Raw genomic sequence first — 18,476 nt, forward strand, 5'->3', positions numbered from 1 at the left:
GCGCGCACATTTATGCTGGAGTCTCCCTGACACAGTGTATACATAAATGCAGACAGACCCAGGGTCTCTAACAATTATACTTGTAGGAGAAGCCCCTGGAAGTATGTGCACTGAAATCGGATACAAGACACAGGCAGAGTTGGTTACCCTCCCTGATACAGACTACAAGCCATTTGTTGTCTTGCCCTTGATACACACACACACACACACACACACACACACACACACACACACACACACACACACACAAATCTAGTTTCCCACTCTTCCCCACAGAACTCCTGTGCCCACAACCCACTTCTTTCCTTACATACCCTCTCTAACAGAGACCCGGTCCTGGGCAGGCCGGGCGCTCTGCCCTGACAGTCACACCCATCCCCGCAGCCCCCCTTTGGCACACAGGATCCCCACCGCTGACGACCCCGCCCCGGTCGGGGCCCACCTCCCTCCGCCGGCCTCTGCTCTTGCTCGGTCGGCCTTACCCGCTGTCAAGTTCCAGCTCCAGCAGGGACTGGGTCCTCTCTGAGTTGCAGTGCAGGCACCACATGACGGTGGCCGCAGGAGCGGCCCGGGCCGGCGCCCGGGGACCCAGGCCGAGCCGCGCGTCCGCGACTCCCACCGCGGCCGCCGGACCTCGGACCCGATCCCCGACGACCCGTCCGCCCACCACTCGCCCTCTCCTGTCCCTCCGGCTTGCGCCCGTGGGTTCACGTAGCCCTACGTCCCGGAGTACAAATGCCGGCCCTGAGCGACCCTCCGGCCGCCGCCTGCCTGGCGTAGCGCAAGTCCGGCCCGAGGAATGTGGACGGGAGGGGGCGGGGCCACCGGGCGGGGGTGGGGCTCTTTGGGAGGCGGGGCCAGAGCCGTGAGTTCCGGGAGGAGCGCAGATTCTGCTCTTGCCAAGGCAGCAGAAGAGTCTCAAGCTTGCAGCACCGGGTGGGGGGGACTGCAAGCCCTCGTCTTCCCTACGTGTAAGCGCAACAGGTAAGAGCGCGCCGAAAACCTCAATCTGCGCCAATCCTGACTAGCTTCAGCATACAAAACTTTGCACCCCCAAACAGAGGAGCAACAAGTCGTTCCAGGGCTCAGACGCGCCTGCCCCAGATCTGGTGGAAAGTAATTTGCTTCTCGCCAAACATACCCACACACCCTTTGCCGCCAGTGACACGCTAGAAGCAATAACGAACAGAATCGTAGGGGGCTTTACTGGTACCCAGACCAGTGGGCAGCATTGTGAAGTGTTATCTCCAGGCCCCATTCAATGATAAGGAGACTGAAGTGAGGACCCTCCCTTGCCCTCTCCTTCCCCATCTACAAGCTCTCACAGCTTGCTGATCGACCCCATTGTGTATACTTAACTCATTTATTACACACAAAGCAGGCAAGGTGCCCGGTACCAACACTGGTAGAATGGCCACATATCCAAGGAGAGAGCAAGAAGATAGACACAAATCAAACACCCACCCTGAACACCCCACCAGCAAGGGGGCAGAGGGGAGTGCAGAGGCTGCAGGAGCGAATGTGGGAGCATCTTGTACACATCCATTGGCAGTGTTAAAAATACACAGGCTGTACAAGGTGACACGAGTCTGTGTAATCCCAGAACCTAGGAGACTGAGTCAGGAGATCCTGAGTTCAAGACCAACCTGGGCTGGTGAGACCTAGATCAAAAGGTCTTAGAGGGGGAAGAAATACTTGCATTTTGACAACTGCATACTGATAATACTCCCATCTCCCAGAAAGAATTCTTGCTCATCAGTAGGAAGGCTAATTTTCAGCAAAAGGCCAAGGATGAAAATGAGCATTTCTGCCAAGCACATCTAACCAATGACCAGGGCGAACCCTGAAAGATGCCTGAAAGACAAGTGTGAAGCAGCACCACTCCTCATCCACTTTAGAAGGCTACAGAAGTTCCCATGCTCAGACACAGTGGCCATAGTTGGCATCCACTTGGCTAGGGTGAGGTATGGAGGTGGCAGGAGACAGGACGGCAATCGCTACTTGTGGGGAGGCCAGAAGAAAACTCCAAACTCTGTCCCAGTTGCCCTCTAAAAATAGGTGATACAAATAGAATCAAGAGGGATCCCTCCGGGCCCAGCTTCAGGAACTCAGGGGAAGCAGGCTCCAGTCAAGCCATCCAGATCCACCAGGAATCTCAGGCACTCCTTCCAGGTCCAGGGCACACAGCCGACCAGGCTGGTCTTGGCAACAAAGTTTAGGCTGAGATTTAGATGGAGTCAGCTTTCCCCGGTGAGCAAGTGGTGTGGTTGTGGGGTGAGTCTCTGCAAGTCAAATGCCTCTATCTCCTGATTTTATCTTCCTGAACACAGCACATCCCGCTCTTGCCCCAATGCCTGGCAAATTCATAGCAAATGACTGTGCATGGGAATAAGGAAAGTCCTGGCTGGGAGACATGGAGAATGTTGATTTTTCTGCAGAAATGACTACCCAGACAGAATCAGTTGTTATTCCTCCCATTCTGGCAAGTTTTGTAGTCCCCAGAGTCCCAATTTCTTCAGAGTGTTAACTTATCAGACATCTCTACCCTAGCTGATTCAATATCCTGATTAAATTTACCCAGCATTAAGAAGCATGTACCCTGTCCCCAATGAGGGAACACTACAGTAACAAGTATATCTTAATATGGTGTTACTAACCCTGGAAAGGTCACAATAATGGGGGCATTTTGGATTAGGCCTTGAGGGGTAAATAGGAGCTTCTCTAAGAGATGTGGGAAGCAACCAAGTCGTAAGAATGTTTAGATCCAGTTTGGGCCTGGGTTTTAGTCCTGAGCTGATTGCTTTGGCCTGTTTTAGATACCATAATCCCAACATATTACCATCCTCTTGGCTTCTGACAGTCTCCCTGCTCTCCATGGCCAGACATGTGACAGCCCAAGCTGTCAGGGTGAAGCCCAGCTCCTCCCAACATCTGGCTGGCTAAGGCTCATGTGGCCTGGCTATAGGCCATCTCTCCAGCACTGCTCCCAATCCCTCCCTCCTGCCCGCCTTGCCAACAGTAAGTAATAGTAAGCTTCTTACAGCTAAGCTTTACTCAGTCCTCCGAACTCCCAGTCTGCCTGGTTCATGACTGAGACTTTGGGGTTCAAATTCCATGTCTCTTCTCCCAGACTAACCCCTCGTCCAAGTCAGAACCTCCCCGCTTTGCCTCCAGTTTCTCTACTGAGCCTCCCTCCTTAAGTGAGTAAGCTATGTCATAGATGTGAGGAAGAGCTGGCCCTATTCTTCCTGCAGCCACCCTATGCCTACTCTGGGGACCCTGGGTCCCTGGGTACCTAGCAGATACATATATCAAAAGGTTTGGCTGAGACTTAGATCTAGCACATTGTCTGTCTTTGTATTAATAAAGTTTTATTAGAAGGGAGTTGTGCTCATTCACTCAGTTATTGCATTAACTAACTACACAGTTGCAAGGGAGACATGTGGCCTGCAAAGCTGTCCAGCCCTTCCCAGAAGAATCTCAAATCCCCACCAGGAGACTCACACTGGCCCCAGCCACTTGGTGAAATTTGTTCATCCAAGCAGACCTTGTGCCTAGGCAGGAACTGCTAGAGTAGACAGCAAACACTGTGGGGGAGACAGCAATGAAATCAACAGACTAGGTCAGGTAGTCTGTGCACATGAGAGCCTAATTCTTATTCTTAGAAATAAATCCTGCAATACTGCCTGACCCATCAATGGAAACTCACACTAAACAGACAGTGGCCATGACACTACAAATGCTCTGGCTGCGGCGACAGTGCCAGGGGGTGGAGGGGAGGCATTGGAAGATATATAAGGCCATAGAATAGGCTCTGTTTCATCAGACAGGAGCGTGAGCATGCTTCCATAGGACTGTAAGCACACGGCACTGAGACTGTGCTTGCTTTCTGCTATGCTGGGGATGAACCCAGGATGTGGGACAGGCTAGGCAAGCACTCCACTGAGCTATACCACAGCCCTCCCAGACCACTGTTTACAAGAGACACAAGGAAGAGGTACCAATGGCTGCCATGAAAGGGGAACTGGGGATCCCAGAGAGTCCTTGGCCCCTGCACCTGAAGTCTGACTGGGACAATGGTGGGAAAGAGCTTCAAAGGAGACTTACACTGTCTGACTTCTGATAGTTTTCAAAAACATTAATTTTTTTTAGGTGTGAATGTATGTGTGTGGGGGGGATATGTACACATAAGTGCGGGTGCCCTTAAAGACCAGGAGAGGGTACTGGATCCCCTGCAGCTAGAATTACATGTAGGCTGTGGATCACCTGACGTGGGTGCTTCTGAACTCTGGACCTCTGCAAGAATAAATAGTACAGACTCTTAATGCTGACACATCTCTCCAGCCCAATTTAAAAATACTGAAAATTTAAACCATGTTTATTACTTTGTAAAAACCTTAGCACAGCAAAGAAGTCAGTAAAAGACGTTGTGCTGCAAAGGACTAAAGCAATGCTAGTTGATTTAGCGACCTCAAGAAAGGTCTTCAAGTCCACCAGAGCTGGTCCACAGAAACCCTGCACACAGAGCTGCTCTGAGCCTCTCACCTGGATGTACCTTGCAGTAGGCCAGGAAGATCACCTGGAGCTTCTCCGCAGAATCAAGCTGCTGGCCCCTGCCTGTTAATCATTAACACATGACTGACCACTCTGCTGGAAACTTTCTATCCCAGCCAGGCTCTGTGCTGAGCGGGGAAGCTCAATGGCCATTCATTCCGAGCTGCAAACCCTCCTGTGTGAACAGGGAAACTTAGGAGCCTGTGGGTATGTACCAGACACTGTCACTGAAACAGGCTTTTGGCCACACTCTCCACCAGTATCACACTGCCTTGGTAGCACAGTCAGGGAGTACAACTTAGTCATGTGACTTGGCTGCAGTGAAGAAGGTCTAAGAGCCAAGCTGAGTGGGCTACGGCTATGGTCCCAGGTCCTCGGGCGGTCGAGGAAGGAAGATTGCTTGTACCTTTGAATCTGAGACCAGCCTGGGCCATGACATGAGATCCTGTTTCAAAACCAAACAGATAGAAACCACCCAAACTGGGAGAAACAGAACAGAGACAGACCCAGAGGTCTGAGGTGTGACCTCTGGGGAGTGAGGAGATGTGTGCCCTAGGACAAACAGGTAAACAAAGGTCTTTCTAACAAAGGTTTTTCTAAGAGGGACCAACTTCCCATTTCAAACTTGGATCAATTTTCACAGAAGAAGCCTACAGACAGGGCTTCTCCTTTACTCCCTAAGAAAGGTAAACAGGATGAATTTGGGAGTAAGGGGAGCCTCAGGGGCTCTTGATCTGCAGCCTTTAAAGTTTAAACGAACACACAGGATGGCCCTGCACTAGGATCTGAGGAAAACAACCCAGGCACCAGAAGGGCTTTCCTGCATGAACAAAGAGGCCAAGATGGTCCTTCTTTCAGGATCTCCTTAGACACTTGTGCATTTCCGGGTCCCCAGTGCCCACTACTACCCTTCACACATTAGTGTAAGAAGGTGATGGTAGAGACCCTGTGTGTCCCATATCCTTTGTGTACCTGTGAGCAGACCCCACCTTCCTGGCCTGGAGGTGTGGGCTTGAGGCTTCAAAAGTCTTTGTCCAAGGGCAAACGATATGGTTCAAGGCTAGTCTTCCTGCTGGGCCAGGGACCCAAGATTCGCTATCTCTGTCAGCCACCAGCTGTCCTTTTTACACACACACACTAGCCACATTGCCTGGCACACTTCAATTCTAGTGCCTACAACCTCAGCAAAAGCCCTCATTTTAGCTCCTTATCCCTCGTGGGAGAGTGGTAGAAGGGTGCTACAACAGGTCTTCAGAGAAAGTATAGGATGACCATAGCTACCCCAGCCTCACCACGTTGCTCAGGCCCATAGCATCTTCAACCCAAAGGTTACTGTGAGGGTAGTGGTGACCGTATTGCACATAGCCAGGGCCAGTACAAGGTTGCACCCTGGTGCCTGAAGCTCCTCCCCTCTTCCACCCTTACTTTCCAGAGGGCAAGAACTCAAAAGCAGCCAACATGCTAAGTGAATAAGCATCCTTTTCTAACCTGGCTGCTTCCTACAGTAGTGATGCTCATAGCTTGAGGACCCAACAGTTCTGGTACGGTCCAAAGCACCATGGTTTAGTGTGTGATCTTGGGTCTTGGACAGGTTCGGTCTCTTCCCTCCCTCCCAGCCTCTCCTCTTCTTCAAAAAGAACTGTTACCTCTTAAGTCGCACTTTACAGAAGCCATCAGACTGAATCCTCAGCAAGCCTTCCTTTCACAGATAAACTGAGACATGAGAGCTGGAGAAAGTTACCTAAGGACACACAGCTAGTGCCTGGTTGATAAACTAGGTACACCTGGCTCCCAATCATGAACTTAACCATGAAGCTAGACCCCAGGTATTAATTGGATGCAGGCCCTGGACTGAATGAACAATGACCCGGAGGAAAGAAGAGATCCGGGCTTGGCAGTGTTAAAAACAAAAATGAATTAAGAATTTGAACCCATGGCTGGTGTACCAATTCTGTGCTTGCTAAATGTGTCATTGAGCCGTCATAGCTGGGTTATGGAATGAATGAATGAATGAGCTCACCCTGATCCATAATCACCCTGCTTAGCATTTGCCTACTGGTGGTCACTTCCACCAGAGTGATGTTCTGAAACTGTTGGCTCTTCCTGTCCCTGGTCTATAGTAGGTGATCAATAAATATTGTTGAGCCATTCCTTCACCCCTCTGGACTCCACAGATTCTAGAAAAGCCAGAGGAAACCAAAAGTGCTGGTCCTGTGTGCAGTTTTCTAGGAGAGCCCAACATGAAAAGAAGTATTCTGGTTGAAGTTTATAAACAAGACAAAATAAACTGACACCTTGGCCACTGTAGGCATGAATTTCTTTCCTTCCAGATTCATCTAAACAAGGGTTCACCTGACTATTAAAGCAGGCAGAGATATCGAGGGACCTAGCAAAACCTATCTGAAGGCTGCAAGGGCTTGTCCTCCTGCAGACCAGCCCACTTGATTTCCCCACTTCAGGGGCCATGGCAGAGCAGACCCGTTTATTCCTAAGCACTGAATTCACGGCCAAGAGCAGCTGGCTGGGTGGTGCCAGGCCTGGGCCTGGCAGCTTCAGCTTAATGAATAGATGTGTTCCTTTATAACAAGGGCTGGGGCGCCTGCCTGGCAAATGGATGCCATTAAGGGCTCCTGAGACACCAGCCACTATTAAGTGGGTTAACATTCCCCCCTGCAATCTTCTCTGTGTAATTGATTTAAACAACACCTTCTTTTGTCCCAGTGGGAAGACTTCGACCAGTGGGACCCTAGCACACTGGCTGGGAATGACAGAGGTAGCATCCTGGAAGGGTGGAGATATATTTGGTATGAACATGAAAACTGATCATGGACACTGACTGCTGCAGCATTATTTCCACCTGCTCCAAGGCATGCCCTGCCTAGGCACCTCAGGACGCCAAGACAGGCCTGCCTCCAGGAGGCTGAGGCTGGCCTGGGTGAGAGGGTTGAGATAATGCATAGTTTTTGGTGTCATCCCGTTCTTGGACTTCACATAAGCCTGACAGCAATTCTACAACATGGGGCTTGTTTTCCAATGTGATCACAGAGGTCTTGGCACCCAGAGGGTGAGTTTCCTCCTAAGAAACACAGCTTTAAGTGATGGAGCCACCTCCAGCCAGTAAGGTGAGTCACACCTGCATGCTGAGTGGCAGACTCGGCAGGGGGGGCACATCATCCCCAGGTGAATGCTCCCCACAGTGATAATGCAGCTGCCCAGCTACCACCGGAATCGCCTTTGTTGAAAGTCAGTTTAACAGCTCTCCTCAAGCAATCCACGGCATGAAGTGCATGTTCACATGTCAAGAAATCAACAAAACCAGACACTGCTGCAGAAGCCTGCTCCGTCTTCTATAGTCTGGAGATAGGCAAGTCGGGGAGAACCCAGCTGACAGGAGGCTGCTCAAGTAATCCAACAGAAGGATGCTTTTCACACCTGTAAGGGATTGACCTTCAAGAAATCTTGCTAAAAGGAAGCTGAGGAGTGCTGTGTTTGAGATAGAAAAAAGTGGAGCTGGGGTGTGGCTCAGAGGTGGAGCATCTGCTTAGCATGCACAGGGCTGGGGGTTCCACGTACAGCTTGGCAGGAAGAAAACAGAAAGAGGTGTGTGTGCGTGCTTGGGTATGCACACTGGACAGTGGCCACCCCCGTTAAGGAGAATGTGGCACAGGTGGGTACTTCTTGCTCACGTGCATGCTCTGATAGCTGCAGAACATATAATAATGTCACTATGCATGTAAACAAGAAAGGTAACTGAACCTTTTGGGTGACAGGCACTTGAAGACGTTGGCTCTGATGAATACCTTGTTCTCGAAACACCCAGAAGGGTTGAGGGGGCAGTGGAAGGAGAGTGACTCCTCCAGAGTGTCCCCCTGGTATGGAGTCTGTGGCCCACCTGGAAGCTCACTTGTGGCCTGAATCTCACACTGTCAGCACCTGCTCTGTAAGCAGTGGAAATCTGAGCACCATACCATGCATTATAAGAAACGCCACAGTCAAATCCAGTCAAAGATTCAGTCAGGTCTGCCCAAGGCAAGTGAGGAGGTTGCCAGGGACCAGGCAAGGGAAGCCTCCACAGCCCATATCCACTGCAGAGACGAACTGGGCTCTGCCCCAGCCCCTTGCTGCCCCCTGCAGGCCAAGCAGGAGCAGCACTCAATGCCCCAGACACTCTACTACCCCAGACAGCAGTACAGGTTTGAGCTGTGTTGTCCCTGAAACACTTCCAGCACGCACTCTTGAGTTTACGGAGAAATGGAGACCCTAGAAAGCCAAACTGATTGCCTCAAGGCCGTTCAGCCAGTGTGACAGAGCTGGAATTTAACTACAGGCCTGCTGCTGGCTAGGGAGAAATCTCAGTAACTTTGTAGTCTGTGGTGGGCCTTGGGCTAGTGAGAGAGCCCCCCCCCACCCCGGAATATACTAAGGAGCCCCTCAGCTCCTGCAGCCAGCATCTTCCAAGTGACACAACCCACAGTTCCTCTGGTCTCTAGCAATTTTCATAATCAACTGTAATTTATGTTCAATGGCAAAGATAGCCAGGGCTGGACCCCCTGGGGTGCTGGGAAGGCAATTTATGCTTTCTAGCAGTGTTTGCTCAGCTTGCCAGCCACCAGCTGCGTCACCTCAGAGACCATTACCCTGGTTACTGGTAATTCACACTGAGTACACCATACAGTCAGGGGAGAGGCTGGGCTGCATTGTCTTCCTGATCCCATATGATTCCACCCTTTGAGGACACTGAGAGGAGCTGGACAACAGAACCACCCTGGCTATCTAGCCTGCCACCCACCATCCCACAGGACTGGGACAAATGCTACTTTCCAGTGCATTTTCTCTTTAGTGGCCAGTCAGCTATATACCATTGCTCCCAGGGTGCCCTGCTGTGTGGTTGGGCTTGCATGGGTAACCAACTGCCTTCCACACCTTAGATGAAAATTGAACCAGCAGAGCCAGTACTGCCATCCTGGCACATTTTCTAGGGTGAGTACTCCCCCAGAAGACTCAGAGTAACTATGACTTTCTAAATACTGGACAAATGGAGGAGACTCAGACAAGCCAGAACATCTGCAGAAGACCCTAGGACACATAGCACCCAGCCACCTAAGAGCTACAAGCACCTCCATGGCAGGGCTGGGGCTGCCTGGGTCTTCTGGCCACAGGCTTACCTCTTGGTATGGGAACAAGCAAGAGTGACCATGGAGAAGGCATGAGGGAATGGAATAGGCTTGATGACAGTGGCAACAGGCCTGGGGCCCCTTGGAAGGAGCTGCCTTCTTCCTGGGGGGCATATGATACCTTCTGAACCATGGGTCAAGGATATCTCTGCAGCATCTCAAATTAAGACAAAAGGAATAATAAACAAAGCCAAAAGGAACTACAGCTATGGCTCCAGGGCAAAACACTTGTGTGTGTGTGTGTGTGTGTGTGTGTGTGTGTGTGTGTGTTCTCCAAGAGCAACAACAAAAAACAAAACAATAAAACCAAAGCTAAGGTATCTAAATGCTTATGAGCTTATGACATGTGACCTTAGCTAATCTTGACCATATCCCCATTCAACTGGCAATGGAGACAGAGGTTAATTCCCTTGCTCAGGGTCATCTAGCTGGTTTAGGCAGCACTGGACAGGGCATCCAGGCTCTAGAGCAGCAAATAAGGCTTGTTTGTGTACCTGGGAAGCTGGGGCAAAGGCTCTGGTGCAGGACAAAGCTCTTCTGGAAAATGATGGGAAGACCGGAACAGGAGACGAGGAGATAGAAAACAAGCAATGTCTCTCACCCCAATCCCCTGCGCCTTCCCTTTATGTGTGGTGGGGCTCAGAGACCCATTGTCATCCCTGTTTTGCCCCAGCAGATCTATTTCAGGTGGATTTCAACCACAGAGAAGCAAGGTGGGAGTCAACGAAGTAAAAGAGCAAACAAGGCCACACGCTACTCCAAGGGCTGCTCTGGAGCGAGGCTACGTGGGCTACAGCCACCAAGAGGGCTATCTGGCATCCGCCAGCCCTGCTTTTGATTCCTGGCTCTGCTGTCTTCTAGCTGTACAATGTGGGCAAATTAAGGACCTCTCTGAACCTCAAACCCTTTCCACATAAAAGATAATAATGCCTATGTCCTCGTGCCAAGCAAGAACAGCAGGCTGCTCAAGGTGTCAGACGGTGTCTGTTCTCATCGCCACAGTTGATGCTGAAAAATGGGGGCAGGGGCTGAGGGACTGGGCTATGGCTCAGCAACAGAGGACTTGCTTAGCATTGGGGAGGCCAAAGAAAGATAAGGGCAGTAAAGCTTATATATACTAGCATACATAAACATGGAAGTGGAATAAGATACGAGAATCTGAGCCATGATGGGCAAAGTCTAGAGGAGAGAGCCAGGTCGCTGGAAACTACAAGCTTTTCTGTAGTCCCCAACGCAGAGGAACCAGGGGGATGGGACATCCCCCAGTGTCCTCTAGTATATTTTGAAGACTTAACCATGTAAGTTAACATGTAAGTTACACGTTTCCCACGTAAGTGAGGAACACAAGGCTTGAATAAAGGGTTCTCATATGGAGCTGTTCTCCTCCATGCCCTCTTCTTGCACACACTCAGAAGCCAGGCACAGAACCAGGAACCAGCTCTAGACAGTAACCTCCAACCACTGACCACCAGGTGGCAGCCTCATTGGCACCCTGAGCCTGGGAGGTCACACTTCAGACCTGCTCTCTCTCACCTTTCCCACAGGGACATACAGGTCTCTGACTTCTGATATTGCCTGCAGGGCCTCCTACATAGGAGATCCTGAGACTCCAGGCCAGCAGCTGGCACTGGGGGCATGGGTAGCTCTGAGCCAAAATGGCCTGGCTCAGCTCAGCTGGACTTAGGACTTCATCACATATCCGGAACTACCCCTGAGTGTCTAGCCACCTGCCTAGTCTCAAGAACCTGATACTGAGTCATGGCTGGGCTCTCTGAGTGGCTGAGCATTATCTGGCTGTAATTCCCACATTCCTGTTTGTCCCACGTTGAAACAATTATCAGCTGTCCTTTCCCTAGCATGTATTTATAATCTTTTTCCAATACAGGCAAGTGACACTCGAACTTTTCAGCCTTATGCTCTTTTTTTTTTTAACCACTGATTTTGCAGAGGCTAGCCTTGAATGCATGACAATCCTTTTGCCTCAGTCTCCCAAGTGTTAGGATTATAGGCTTGTACCATGATGCCTGTCTTTCTTTTCACTCTTTTTTGAGGATCTGCAAATTGTTCACGAGGGCTATAGCTACCAATATTTGCCGTATCAAAAATTAAGAGCCGAGGCGCCGGCAGACGGAGCTGGGAGGCGCAGGCAGGCAACAACGGCTGCGGCCGAGACTGGAGGGGACCGGCGTGGTGGCAGAGGTCGCAGGCGGCAGGGACCAGAGCAACACCGAGAGCACATCGCCCCAATACAATTAAATCAAAGAGGTAGGCCTTTGGTTGGCGAGGGCCCTGGCAAACGGGGAGCCGGGACCTGTTCCGGAAAACCCTTCTTAGGGGTGAGAGGGTTCTTGGCCCCCGGCAGGAGCCAGGAAACAGAGCAAGGGCAATTAGTAAGAGAAGCCTCTGGCCAGCAGAGAAACCTGATCCGATTTTAAAAGACAAATTAGATAGCATTGAAAGGAGGAGATGGGCAGGCGCCAAGGCAGAACATCACCCAATAATCAGAAAAACAACATGAAAACACCAGATCCCAAAGATCTTACAACAGAAAGATTTGAACACCCTAACACAGAAGAAGTGGAAAAAATCGACTTTATGAAAGCAATAGAATCCCTTAAAAAATATGTAATAAACACCCTTATAGAAATGGATGAGAAGAATAACAAAAAGTTCGAAGAATTAAGTAAATATGTACATGAGACCCTGGGAAACCAAGAAAAAACGATCAAACAGGTTATGGAAACAGTTCAAGAATTGAAAACTGAAAGGGAAGCAAGGAAGAGAACACAAAGGGAAGAACAGCTGGATATGGAAAATCTAGGCCAACGAGCAGAGTCTACAGAAACAAGCATAATCAATAGACTACAAGAGATAGAAGAAAGAATCTCAGATGCTGAGGACACCATAGAGAAAATAAATGCACTGATCAAAGAAAACAGCAAAGCCAACAAATTCTCATCACAAAACATTCAAGAAATATGGGACACAATAAAAAGACCAAACCTAAGAATTATAGGAATAGAAGAAGGAGAAGAATCACAGCTCGAAGGCCCAGAAAATATTTTTAACAAAATTATGGAAGAAAACTTTCCCAACATAAAGAAAGTTATCCCCTTGAATATTCAAGAAGCATACAGAACACCAAACAGACTGGATCAAAGAAAAACTTCCCCTCGCCATATAATAATCAAAACACAAAATAGACAGGTTAAAGAAAGAATATTAAGAGCTGCAAAGGAAAAAGGCCAAGTAACCTATAAAGGTAAACCGATCAGAATTACACCTGACTTCTCTATGGAAACCATGAAAGCCAGAAGGTCCTGGATAGAGGTACTTCAAAAGCTAAGAGACCATGGATGCAAACCCAAACTTCTGTACCCTGCCAAGCTAGTGTTCACTATCAATGGAGAAAACAAGACATTCCAGGATAAGAACAAATTTAAACAATACGTAGCCACAAATCCAGCTCTACAGAAAGTAATAGAAGGAAAATCGCAACCCAAGGAATCCAACAATGCCAACACTGACTACAATAACTCAGGCATCTAGTGAACCTTCACCAGCACAACTCAAAGAAGGGACACACACACAAACTCTACTACCAAAAAAACAATAAGAATAACCGGAGTAAACAACAATTGGTCATTAATATCACTTAATATTAATGGTCTCAATTCACCTATAAAAAGGCACAGGCTAAGAGATTGGATACGAAAACAGGATCCAACATTCTGCTGTTTGCAAGAAACACATCTCAACCACAAAGACAGGCATCTACTCAGAGTAAAAGGTTGGGAAAAGGTCTTTCAAGCAAATGGTCCTAAGAAAAAAGCAGGTGTGGCCGTACTAATTTCCAACAAAACGGACTTCAAACTAAAATCAATCAGAAGAGATCGAGAAGGACACTTTATACTCATAACAGGAACAATTCATCAGGATGACATCTCAATTCTGAATATCTATGCCCCTAATATAAAAGCACCCACTTATATAAAAGAAATATTACTAGAACTCAAGGCAGACATCAAACCACACACACTAATAGTAGGAGACTTCAACACACCTCTCTCTCCAATGGACAGGTCAATCAGACAGAAACCTAATAGAGAATTAAGAGAATTACTGGAGGTAATGAAACAAATGGACTTAACAGACATCTATAGAACACTCCACCCAAATAGGAAAGAATATACCTTCTTCTCTGCAGCTCATGGAACCTTCTCAAAAATTGACCATATACTCGGAAACAAAGGAAGCCTCCACAGATACAAAAGAATATCAGTGTCCACCTGTGTCTTATCAGATCACCACGGATTAAAGTTAGAAGGCAACAACAATGCTGCCCCCAGAAAGCCGACAAACTCATGGAAACTGAACAATCAACTACTGAACCACACCTGGGTGAAGGAAGAAATTAAGAAGGAAATTAAAGTCTTCCTTGAATTTAATGAAAATAAAGAGACAACATACTCAAACCTATGGGACACGATGAAAGCAGTGCTAAGAGGAAAGTTCATAGCACTAAGTGCCCACTTAAAGAAAACGGAGAAAGCATACATTGGGGACTTAACAGCACACCTGAAAGCTTTAGAAAAAAAAGAAGCAGATGTGCCCAGAAGGAGTAGAAGACTGGAAATAATCAAACTGAGGGCAGAAATCAACAAAATAGAAACACAGAAAACAGTCCAAAGAATCAATGAAACAAAAAGTTGGTTCTTGGAGAAAATCAACAAGATAGACAAACCCCTATCCAAACTAATTAAACAACAGAGGGAGAACACGCAAATAAATAAGATCAGAAATGAAAAGGGGGACATAACCACAGACACAGAGGAAATTCAGAGAATCATTAGATCTTACTACAGGAGCCTGTATGCCACAAAACTGGAAAATACAAAAGAAATGGACATCTTTTTAGATAAGTACCATATACCAAAGCTAAACCAAGACCAGGTGAAAGATCTAAATAGACCTGTTAGTCGCGAAGAACTTGAAGCAGTTATCAAAAATCTGCCCTCTAAAAAAAGCCCAGGACCAGATGGTTTCAATGCAGAATTCTACCAGAACTTCCAAGAAGAGCTAATACCTATTCTCCTTAATGTATTTCACAGTATAGAAACAGAAAAGTCATTGCCAAATTCCTTTTATGAAGCTACAGTTACCCTGATACCAAAACCACACAAAGACCCAACCAAGAAAGAGAACTACAGGCCTATCTCACTCATGAATATCGACGCAAAAATTCTTAATAAAATACTGGCAAACCGAATTCAAGAACACATTAGAAAAATTATCCATTATGATCAAGTAGGCTTCATCCCAGAGATGCAGGGCTGGTTCAACATACGCAAATCTATCAATGTAATCCACCATATAAATAAAATGAAAGAAAAAAACCATATGATCATTTCATTAGATGCTGAAAAAGCATTCGACAAAATCCAACACCCCTTTATGATAAAGGTATTGGAGAGACTAGGGATACAAGGGTCATACCTAAATATAATAAAAGCTATTTACAGCAAACCGACAGCTAACATTAAATTAAACGGAGAAAAACTCAAAGCCATCCCACTAAAATCAGGAACAAGACAAGGATGTCCACTCTCTCCATACCTCTTCAATATAGTGCTTGAAGTTCTAGCAATAGCAATAAGACAACATAAGGGGATCAAAGGGATTCGTATTGGAAAGGAAGAAGTTAAGCTTTCGTTATTTGCAGATGATATGATAGTATACATAAGCGACCCCAAAAACTCTACCAAAGAACTCCTACAGCTGATAAACACCTTCAGTAATGTGGCAGGATACAAGATCAACTCGAAAAAATCAGTTGCCTTCCTATACAGTAAGGATAAGGAAACAGAGAGGGAAATCAGAGAAGCATCACCTTTCATGATAGCCACAAAGAGCATAAAATATCTTGGGGTAACCCTGACCAAGGAAGTGAAAGATCTATATGACAAGAACTTTAAGACTTTGAAGAACGAAATAGAAGAAGACACCAGAAAATGGAAGGATCTCCCTTGCTCTTGGATTGGGAGGATCAACATAGTAAAAATGGCAATTCTTCCAAAAGCAATATATAGATTCAATGCAATCCCCATCAAAATCCCATCAAAATTCTTCACAGATCTGGAGAAGACAATAATCAACTTTATATGGAAAAATAAAAAACCCAGGATAGCCAAAACAATCTTATACAATAAAGGAACGTCTGGAGGCATTACCATCCCTGACTTCAAACTCTATTACAGAGCTACAGTATTAAAAACAGCTTGGTATTGGCATAAAAACAGAGAAGTCGACCAATGGAACCGTATAGAAGACCCTGACTTTAATCCACAAACCTATGAGCACCTGATTTTCGATAAAGGAGCTAAAACTATACAATGGAAAAAAGAGAGCATCTTCAACAAATTGTGCTGGCAAAACTGGATTTCAATCTGTACAAAAATGAAAATAGATCCATGTCTGTCACCATGCACAAAACTCAAGTCCAAGTGGATTAAAGACCTCAATATCAGTCTGAACACACTGAACCTGATAGGAGAGAAAGTGGGAACTACACTACAACAAGTGGGCACAGGAGACCGCTTCCTACGTATAACATCAGCAGCACAGACAGTAAGGGCCTCATTGAATAAATGGGACCTCATGAGACTGAGAAGCTTCTGTAAAGCAAAGGACACTGTCGCTAAGACAGAAAGGCAACCCACTGACTGGGAGAAGATCTTCACCAACCCCGCAACTGACAAAGGTCTGATCTCCAAAATATATAAAGAACTTAAGAAACTAGACTGTAAAAGGCTAATCAACCCAATTATAAAATGGGGCACTGAGCTGAACAGAGATCTCTCAACAGAAGAAGTTCAAATGGCCAAAAGACACCTAAGGTCATGCTCAACTTCCTTAGCGATCAGGGAAATGCAAATCAAGACAACTTTAAGATACCATCTTACACCTGTCAGAATGGCTAAAATCAAAAACACCAATGATAGCCTATGCTGGAGAGGTTGTGGAGAAAGGGGTACACTTATCCATTGCTGGTGGGAATGCAAACTTGTACAACCACTCTGGAAAGCAGTGTGGCGGTTTCTCAGAAAATTTGGGATCAACCTACCCATGGACCCAGCAATACCACTCTTGGGAATATACCCAAGAGAGGCCTTATCATGCAACAAAAATATATGCTCTACTATGTTCATAGCAGCATTGTTTGTAATAGCCAGAACCTGGAAACAACCTAGATGCCCCTCAATTGAAGAATGGATGAAGAAAGTATGGAATATATACATATTAGAGTACTACTCAGCAGTAAAAAACAAGGACTTCTTGAAGTTTGCAGGCAAATGGATGGAAATAGAAAACACTATCCTGAGTGAGGTAAGCCAGACCCAAAAAGAGGAACATGGGATGTTCTCACTCATATTTGGTTTCTAGCCATAAATAAAGGACATTGAGCCTATAATTCGGGTTCTTAGAGAAGCTAAATAAGAAGGAGAACCCAAAGAAAAACATATAGGCATCCTCCTGAATATTAACCTTCATCAGGCGATGAAAGGAGACAGAGACAGAGACCCACATTGGAGCACCGGACTGAAATCTCAAGGTCCAAATCAGGAGCAGAAGGAGAGCGAACATGAGCAAGGAACTCAGGACCGCGAGGGGTGCACCCACACACTGAGACAATGGAGATGCTCTATCGGGAACTCACCAAGGCCAGCTGACCTGGGTCTGAAAAAGCCTGGGTTAAAACCGGTCTCACTGAACATAGCGGACAATGAGGACTACTGAGACATCAAGAACAATGGCAATGGGTCTTTGATCCTACTGCATGTAGTGGCTTTGTGGGAGCCTAGGCAGTTTGGATGCTCACCTTACGAGACCTGGACGGAGGAGGGTTTTCCTCGGACTTCCCACGGGACGGAGAGCCCTGATTGCTCTTTGGGCTGACGAGGGAGAGGGACTTGATTGGGGGAGGGGGAGGGAAAGGGGAGGCGGAGGTGGGGAAGAGACAGAAATATTTAATAAATAAATTAAAAAAAATTAAGAGCCATCCTTTCAGCACACAAAGACAACAGTATCATTCCATTAGTCAACACAGCATTCGGCCTCTAGAAAATTCCACCAAGAGAAAATGAAGTGAAACAGAGAGACGGCAGCTATTCCAAAAATGAATTGAACTTATTAACTCTTGGGATCACACTCGAAAACATGGCTGGCCAAGACTCTTCATTGCTTTAACCAAGCCCATGTGGCCTTACTTATTCCTAGGCCCCACAGACACTTAGATCCGACCCTGTCTAGAAAGGGGTGAGTGTGCTCTGGATCTCTACGCAGAATCAGTGGAGCATCCCCCACTCATCTCACTCACCCCAATCACACCACAACCTGAGCCCCTGGTGTGCACGGGATGTGCCCCTGCCAGGTGCTTTAGGAACCTCAGATTCAACCCAAATGTGCTCAGCTTGCAAGAGGCAGGGCTAAGGTGCTGAACTAGGCATCCTAATACTGCATTGAGGGAGGCCCTGACCATGGTCACCAAGTTTTCCAGCAGGGGTGGCCACCTGTTCTTTCTGTTCATAGACAGAATGACATGGCTCTATCTAGCACTCCCTGCCTGATACCTGCCCACTCATTGGGGCACCCTGCTTTCTCCTGTAACCAAAATTTCATCTCGAAGTCTACAAAGCTGGGATCTGAACCCAGTCACTCGACTCTAGATGCTGAGCTATGCTGCCTGCA

The 18,476-nt window shown here is 47.3% G+C and overlaps 1 protein-coding gene across 8 annotated transcripts in view; it reads right to left on the reverse strand.

The window, feature by feature from the left end:
* The window catches only part of Iqsec1 (IQ motif and Sec7 domain ArfGEF 1), a 336,298-nt gene that overhangs the window by 52,240 nt on the left and 265,582 nt on the right, over nt 1–18,476 (reverse strand). Inside the window, exon 1 of one of the 8 annotated variants that reach the window (XM_050160333.1) lies at nt 483–796. The exons of the other annotated variants lie outside the window; for them this stretch is intronic. Within the exon in view, the coding sequence (XP_050016290.1) occupies nt 483–547 (65 nt within the window). The 5' untranslated portion in view covers nt 548–796. Of the gene's footprint in view, nt 1–482; nt 797–18,476 lie in introns of those variants that run through there. 8 annotated transcript variants of the gene reach the window in all.

This window comes from Alexandromys fortis, unplaced genomic scaffold (assembly GCF_014885135.2).
Source record: "Alexandromys fortis isolate MF-2015 unplaced genomic scaffold, M_Fortis_MF-2015_v1.1 scaffold_111, whole genome shotgun sequence".
Taxonomy (NCBI): domain Eukaryota; kingdom Metazoa; phylum Chordata; class Mammalia; order Rodentia; family Cricetidae; genus Alexandromys; species Alexandromys fortis.